We start from the raw sequence: 8,576 nt of genomic DNA, 5'->3' as shown, positions 1-8,576 counted from the left end.
ATTATTCATTGCGTAATGTATTTTTATTTCAAGTATTGACGATAATGAACAAGCGAAAAAGCAGTGGTGTATTGAAACCTGGTTATCATTGAAATGATTTACTTTGTTATCATTGAACGTAATTAGTTCATTTTGCTTCCCTTAAAAAAGTTTGAATACAATTAGGTATATATTCAATTAGGTAAGAACCTTTTGGTGAGAAGCACTTGCAATGTCCTCATTTTACTTGTTCTCAAAGTTTTTATCAACCTTTTTACTCCCTTCTATTAAGAAAGTGGTCTGAGCTCAGAATTGGTTTTTATGTTAATTTGTATTTATAAGTGGAAAATTAATGCGCAGATGAATCAGTTATCCAAAGCTGAGTTGCTCTTATAGATATGATCAGAAAACTAGTCTTAATGTAATTTATTGTCATTTAATTATTCTATAATATTTAATTGTGTTGTATAAAAGGAGGCAAATAATCATAGAGCATAAACTGTTCCGAGCATCTGTATTCTACACTGTAATCTTTATGGAAAAAAACACTGTTTTCTAGTAAAAGTTAAGTATCACTAGGTATTATTTCTCTGCATTAAAAAACACTTGTGCTGCAGAAATGGGTTGTTTTACTGTATCAAGGCTTCTTATATCAGCATATATATGTTAATAACATTATGGTATGTATTTTGACCCAAATAAGCTCTACCCAATGTGTAATGGATAAACTTACTGTCTTATATCAAATATTCTTAAATGATTAAATATTTAACAAGGCTCTGCTAAAACTGATAGCATTTATTTTATTTTATTTTATTTTTTCTAAAAACAAGAAAAATTTCAGATCTTTGATTCACCACCTGTAATATATAAAGGGATGTGGTCCAGGTGGAGTAAAAAAACAACACTCAAATAGTAATAAACTATTTAATGGAAAATCTTTGAGTGACTGAGTAATAATAAAATTTTCCTTTACTCATGATTTTAATCGTATTCCATCTTTTAGTCCGTACTATATTTTTATATGACTTTTTTATTTGCTATTATTTCCATATTCAATAATTTTCTAAACCTTTTTTGTTATTATTTAATTTTACATTTCACTGTACATCTTTTTTATTTTCTTTAATTTACATTGTCCATTTTTATAGGAATTATCACATTAGCAACACCTCGGTTAAATTTTATTTTTGTTATCTGTTTGCTTACTTTGTTATATTCAAGTGTTAGTATCTTTTTTTAGCCCTGTAACGTGGGTCAAAATGCATCAAACGCTAGCATGAAATAGTTTTGTTATTTGAGTTTTTTCTTTGACTACACTTGACCTTCTTCATTTTATTATAGACTGTTAAATGTGAGTCAAAATTTCGCCTGACTTTGCAGTGCTTCATCTGAGCTAAAAAAGATACAAACAGCTAAAGTAAAAGTAAATTGGCTAAATATGATTTTAAAAATGTATATAAAAATGAACAAGGTAAATTAAAGAAAATCAAAATAAGATGTACAGTGAAAAGTTTAAATAAATAAGAATTACAGAGAGGTATAAAACTTCCCCACTTATTACCAATGTTGTAATGTATTTGATAAATTATTGAGGAACTTTGTCTATCTGAGCGTAACCCTAATTAATATCTGAATTTCACTGCTTCCTACAATAGTAAATTATCAGAAGGCCATCTGTGGTGGCATGCCCAGACTAGTTCAACTTGGGGTAGATCTGTTTTTGAGGCTGACTTATAAAAAAGTAATTTTCAATTTAAAAACAATATCAGTGTCATCTGATTATAAAAGATATATGTAATTATTTTTTGCAATACAATTATAATTTAAAAAATGTACATACGCCTTCGCCTTGGTACCCCATTAGGTAAGTGGGGCCCAAGGCAGACTAGCTTGTTTATAATTTTATGACTCTTTGCTTAGATTCGAACAGTTTCAAAATGGCAATCTAAAAAACTTATTAATACACAGTTTTTCAGAAAATAAACCAGAAAAATTGCATAATTCTTTAGATCAACTTATTGTAGAAGAATATATTATAAATAGGGCAGTAAAATTTAATGATTCTTCAAAATACCTCACAAGCCTTTCAATAATTAGTCTTATATGAACCATTGAATGCAAAAGTGTTCTGAGTCAAGTATGAAGTTTTGAGATTTTAAAAATTTTAGTGGAAGTTCTCAAAAGTTTTTAATAGATAATAAAAGCTTATCTGTAAGAAGTATTCAATCTCAAGTGTATCCAACTATTTAAAAAATATTTTAAGTTTATAGACTCTGTAATCCTTAAATAAATTTTGATGAGAGAAAAATGACTTGAACTGCTTTTGCTCTCAACGGCTCATATTTTCACCAGCTTCTATGGATATATGGGATAATATAGAAAATTAATTAATTAAGATATAAAAATATTAGGTGTAAGAGAATATTTTGAGACCGGTGTAGGCCCATTTATGGGTTAATGTTTGACCTATTATTGAGAAATTTAAAAAGGTGATGGCTCAAATGAATTATTATTGGTTTGATCTTGACAACAAAATATTGGAGAGAGTAGGTATACATTTTTTTCTCTGATTCATACATGATTTATGCAACTAAACCCACTTAACCGATTATGATTACTCTACAAATTAAAATGTATGCCTTCAGGTATCTTACAATTTCTGTGGTTCAAAAAAGTAGTATACTGAGAAAAAATGATATGATTTTAATGAGCATATAAATATTCAATAAAAAAGCATACTAACTAACATACATTTAATACAATTGTTATGTTATTGGATTACTTTTTTTCCACCTTGGACCACAGTTCTGTATAGTTGATAAATGTTTCAAATTAATTTTATATGAGAATATATTATGATTATTTTTTATTTCTTCCTAATGACTGATCTATGGAAAGATTTTAAAATAAATTCTAAACAATCTACCTTGTTATCACTTGCACAAATATAATGTCCATTTTCTTATTTTATCTTTTAATAATTAACAAAAAAAATTAATGTTTTAATAACAATTCATGACATGCAATCTGATTATTGGTCATATATACTCAGTAGACTCGAATGTTGGTAATATTACCATTCACGATCATTCTTTTTTTTTACCCAGTTTTAAATGAATTATTGCTAAAGCTATAATGTCTACAAATTATATTTTGATAAATTGTGGCCAAAAATAGTAGAAAAAAAATTTATAAGCAACTGATATTTCAGCCCACTTTGCAGGTTACTGAGTCCAGAAAGTAAAGTAGTTTTTCCCTGCTATTTTTGTACTTTTTTAATTAACTGATAAAGTAGTATGTATATATTTGGCAGCATTTCAATTTTTAGTAGTCGATTCAGGTTAATTAACATGATTTATTGTTTGCAGCACCTATTATATAGATAGAGGTGTTTCTCTGAATAGTATTTCCGGTGAGCTGGGTATCCAATTGGCATTTTAAGTTAAGCACAATCTAGTATAGTTAGATAGATGACCATCACCACTCACTATATATGTGAGACCATATCAATTTATATAAATTAATCTAAAGTAGGGTAGTAAGACATTTTAATCTAATGTTTCTCAAAACTACAAGGGAAGAGCTTAAAATTGTGTTTTGTATTGTTAAGATAAAAATATTTCTAAGAGGGAAACATTTTTGTTTTATAGAAAATGAAGAATGTACGAATGCTGGATTAAAATAGGCTGTTTTTATCTTTACCACAATGATTTTTGTAATGTGATGCTATAATTGTGAGATGAACTTAAATTTATTGATAATTGAGATGAGATGAAAGTTAAATCTCAATTATCAATAAAATAAAAGTCCATCTCACACTCGTAGCACCACATTACAAAAAATTATAACCTGAAGATAAGGGGTCAAAATGTTGTTAGTATAATAATAAATCATTGTGATGAAGTTAAAAATAGCTTACTTTAATAGAACAAATATATCTTTATCCACCTTAAATAAGTTGAGAAATAAATGCATTTAGTTATTTTTTTAAATAAAATTATATTTATATTTAGAATTCAGTTATTTTAACTTAATATATACAAATGTATAAATGAACAAATATTTGTACAGTTTTATAACTCAATATTAATTAATTCACTATATATTTCATAAAATAACAAAGAGCAGAATTATCGTTCATAGATTACAAAATTAAACATATTAATTATTATTTTTTAACAAAGTTATATCACAATTCAGTATGGATTAAGTCACTTGAAGGCACTGAAAGCCATTTAGTGTAAACTAACATAGGATCAACATTCCAGTGTTTATGAAAAGATACTGGATACCCAATATCCAAGTAACTGCTGGGATAATCCATCGGTCTTGCCTAAACAAAGAAAAGATTATTATAATAAACACTAAATTACTTATATAAATATTAAGAATAATTAAAATAAAATTATATATACGTGTAAAAAAATAATACAAACTTTCTAAGGATTATACAGAATCATATATGAAGAACTCTAAATGAATCTCTATTTTAGTTTATTAAAATTTTCTAATGTTTATATATTCATTTTATTTTATTGATACTATTTTATATTTCAAACATCAGTTATAAGTATTTTTTACAAATCTTCCTCAGACAAGATAATCTGATCTTCATTTTTATTTTGTTTAATAAACAATGAAATAGGATGAGACGCTTAAATTAGAAATAAATAGGTTATCTTATCATTCATTTAAAGGTTTTTTGGATCAATAATATCATACCTGATGGAACAAAGAAGAATGGGTCAAAGAAATATTCAAGGTAGCAATACATAGGCCTAGGACCATATCATCAGGACTGTCAATCTGCGGGCAGTTGCAAAAATTCACTATGTCATGAAGAGTGTCTATTCCAAATGCTATGCCTCCTCCACCTAAAATTAAAAAATTTTAATTTTAGAATCAGCAATTAATGTGATATTAAAAAACTTTAAAACTCCTCATGCACAAATAGGCATATCAGTTTTTTTCATTACTAATATCAATTACCCGTATTAAAAAACTGTACATCGACCAACCTACTCGCTATAATTGTCTGTTTGAAAAGTCAGATAAGTAAGGCTACCATGGAGGGTAGGAGTGGAGGGTTTCATGCCGTTTTTCAATTTGAGGCGCTTTTTAAATATTGCTCGATTAAACTATCTTAAAGTCTCCTCTTCTCATTTTAAGCTTATATTTCTAGCACTAATAAAGCTACCAATTAACTACTGATCTTAGTGTACAACATACTATGGCAATTATAAGGCATTATTCAGGCAAGAGCATAACATTTTTTTTTTTTAAGTTATTACTCCTGCAGCACTGAGCTGTAGTGGAAAACTAGGCTAATGTTGTCTCTTTAAATGGCCTACCCTTAGAAAAGTTTAACACAAGTTGAAATCAATGATTTGTTTAATTAAGATTCATTCATATTGAGTTTTTTTCTCTTCTGATTTTGAAGCTGACAGTTATAAACCAATCGAACATAATTCATCAAAACCAAAAGTGTTTTCCCAATTTTTATTTTATTCTTTTAATGATCTGTTGATGGTGATAGAGTTAATTTATGAATTAAGTATTAATAGTGATAATATTTTGAAATCACTAAGGTTTAAGCTTACGTCTTCACTTATCCCTTGAGCCAGTGTGATACGTGTAACCCCAGGGACACTCTGAATTTAAACCAAGCACAGTCAAAAGACTACCTGGTTTAAATAGGGATTTGCTTTTCATTACTACACATTTAGAAGAAAAAACCTTGTCAATTATTAGTACTGTGTATGAGCAGTTTGGTGGATATAAGAAGCCATGGGGTTTCAGGATGTAGTGACTATATGCCTTTGGATTCCTGATTGAAATCCGCTACTTCTAACCGAATTATAGTTGCAACTCATAAACAGAAAAAAATTAATCCAAAATATGACTTTGTAATGAATGAATTTTCTTTTATCATTGTTTTGTTTATGTAAAAAAATGAATAAAAAATTATATTTTGATTTTTGTGAAAGTACACAGTTTTTTATTACTAGGGGTACTCAGCGTTAAGAAAGAGTACATAAATGTAGAAAGTTTAGGAGACACTGTCCTAAGCATTTTGTGTTGAGGTAAGAGCGAAGGCTATATAAATAAATAAAGGGGCCGGTACCACCCCATTTTATATTGTTAATCTGATATATTTCCTAATGTATATAAATACAATTTATCTAAAATAATAGAAAAAAAATTAATTTACTCTCTTATTCAATTTATTTTGGATAAGTGCATGCCCCTTAATTGGGACTTTAGAATATTTTTGTGTTAAAATGAACAAACTAATCATTTTCAATGTTTTTCTGTTGTGAAGAATAGTATGATATATTTATTGACAATGTTTGAAATCTCCATATTCAAAATTAAATAAACAATAGCCTATCAAAGTGAAGCTTTTACAATTTAATCTGAATTTGCCCATACTTAGCTAATTATATTTTTTCAGAAAAACAACAGTAATACAGATACTTATTTTTTAAAATCTTATATTAAATTCTTATTTTATTCTCTTAACAACTTCATAAGATTTTAATGCTGATTGCCAATTTAAAGGGTGACAATTTTTTATGTTTAGCTTTAGAAGTAGATTTAAACATTGTTTAACGATATACTGTATGCTTGCTATATAACTTATGTTTTATTAATGATATTTAAACAGCCTATCAAACACTATTATTTATTAAATCAAAAACAAAATAATAACCTGTATATTTCTTTACCTTCATAAAAGAAGGGTCAATGCTCATGTTATTTTGAGAAAAAGCTGTTCTAGTGAACATTGATCATTTTTTATTTTACATTGGCCCTTTGACAAAGTCTCCAACTTGAAATCTAGTAACATTAGGAAATCGCCTTAATTTCATTTATGACTCCCACATTTTTGTATTAACAAATGGCATAAATACAATATTCATATATATGGACATTGGTCCATCTTCTACCAAGGTACAGATTTTAAAAAAACAACTAAAATTTAGTTGAATGTATGAATTTAGAACTGATAATAAATCAGGTTAGAATTTGTAAAATTCTAAAATGTTTGAGGAACTGAAAAAGGAGGGGGACAGCAACCATATATTGGGGCCAATATAGATGGTATTAATAAATATTAATGTTTTAAAGGTTCAATTAAAAAAACTGTTAATCCAAGAAAAAGAAGATCTACCTCACCTAAATTGAAAAATGAAGAGTTTTGAGGTGTTGTGAACTGAAATCATCTCAACGAAATTCCCATATTTACACCAAAAATATGAACGCAGGGTTGCGGTAAAAAAAGAACAAAATATACAAAAATAGTATTGATGTGAGGGAAAGTATGGCCCAAAATTGAAGTATATACTCAATTAAATAAGAAATGTCATTCAGAATATACAACCGGAACCTCAATACTCGGCCATATAACAATGAGAACCAACAAAATTTATTTATTTGCAAATATTTTTTTTTTTAAATATTTATTTATTTATAATCATAAAATTCTTTCTTGAGACTGGCAATTTTTTACTAAATAATTCAAAACATTATCCAAATTATAGTCTCAAAACTTTTATTGTTTTTACACGTCCAACGTTTCGGCCATCTTCAGGGACAATCTGCTTAATTCACTATGAAACATATTATTTAATATTTTTCCAAACACTTCATACAGGCTATTCTGCCCAGGTCAAAACATTTTTATCCAATAAGTCAAATATCCATTAAATTTCACAGTCAAAAATATTTTTCATTTTACCACTATCATACACTTTTATCACAACTCGTGATAGTGGTAAAATGAAAAATATTTTTGACTGTGAAATTTAATGGATATTTGACTTATTGGATAAAAATGTTTTGACCTGGGCAGAATAGCCTGTATGAAGTGTTTGGAAAAATATTAAATAATATGTTTCATAGTGAATTAAGCAGATTGTCCCTGAAGATGGCCGAATTGGCCGAAACGTTGGACGTGTAAAAACAATAAAAGTTTTGAGACTATAATTTGGATAATGTTTTGAATTATTTAGTATTTATTTATTGCTATTTACAACTGTGCATTATAATACATTTAGTAAATATGATCTAAGTATTTGCAAATATCAAGCTTTTTATCAAGTAAATTTATCACTTAACCATAATTTTTATGTTTTTGTACCTTCAATTTTATGTATAAATAAATAATGTTAAAATATTTAAGAGGCTAATAAATATGATTGAAGTGATTGCAATCTAAAAAATCAAAACTTTTAAATTCAAAACTCAAAAAACAATTAATTAGTTAACAGAATTTAACTGGTTTCATTGATAGAAAAGTTGAAAATAAAAAACATTGACTAATTGTTTCAAACAGTATGGTTTTAATGAGTAATAAAAATACTATATTTGAGGCCCTCGGTCTTAAAACATAGTATCTGATATTTGTTCTAAATTGAAGTTTTTGGTTCCACTGGATTTTTTGCATAGGTTTTGTAAATTTGCATTTTTAAAAGAATAATAATGTTATTAAATATTGTGGCAGCTGGTTGAAGTAAAACATTATAATTAACAAAGTAAAAGTTTTAGTTTCTTTTAGTTACCATGTTTTACGACCCAGTGCCTCATATATA

At 27.3% G+C, this 8,576-nt stretch overlaps 1 protein-coding gene across 1 annotated transcript in view; it reads right to left on the bottom strand.

Annotated features, from left to right (window-relative positions):
- Positions 1 to 4,032: 4,032 nt before the first annotated feature.
- Positions 4,033 to 8,576, bottom strand: part of LOC106684073 (beta-1,3-glucosyltransferase) — a 92,975-nt gene continuing 88,431 nt past the window's right edge. The window contains exons 11-12 of the mRNA XM_014425925.3: positions 4,705 to 4,856; positions 4,033 to 4,315 (exon numbers count right to left, since the gene is read on the bottom strand). Coding sequence (XP_014281411.1) covers positions 4,172 to 4,315; positions 4,705 to 4,856 — 296 coding nt within the window. The 3' untranslated portion in view covers positions 4,033 to 4,171. The remainder of the gene's footprint in view (positions 4,316 to 4,704; positions 4,857 to 8,576) is intronic.

This window comes from Halyomorpha halys, unplaced genomic scaffold (assembly GCF_000696795.3).
Source record: "Halyomorpha halys isolate HHAL.00 unplaced genomic scaffold, Hhal_1.1 Scaffold541.1, whole genome shotgun sequence".
Classification (NCBI taxonomy): domain Eukaryota; kingdom Metazoa; phylum Arthropoda; class Insecta; order Hemiptera; family Pentatomidae; genus Halyomorpha; species Halyomorpha halys.
Note: the sequence above shows the minus strand (reverse complement) of the source record. Positions and strands in the feature narration are given on the sequence as shown.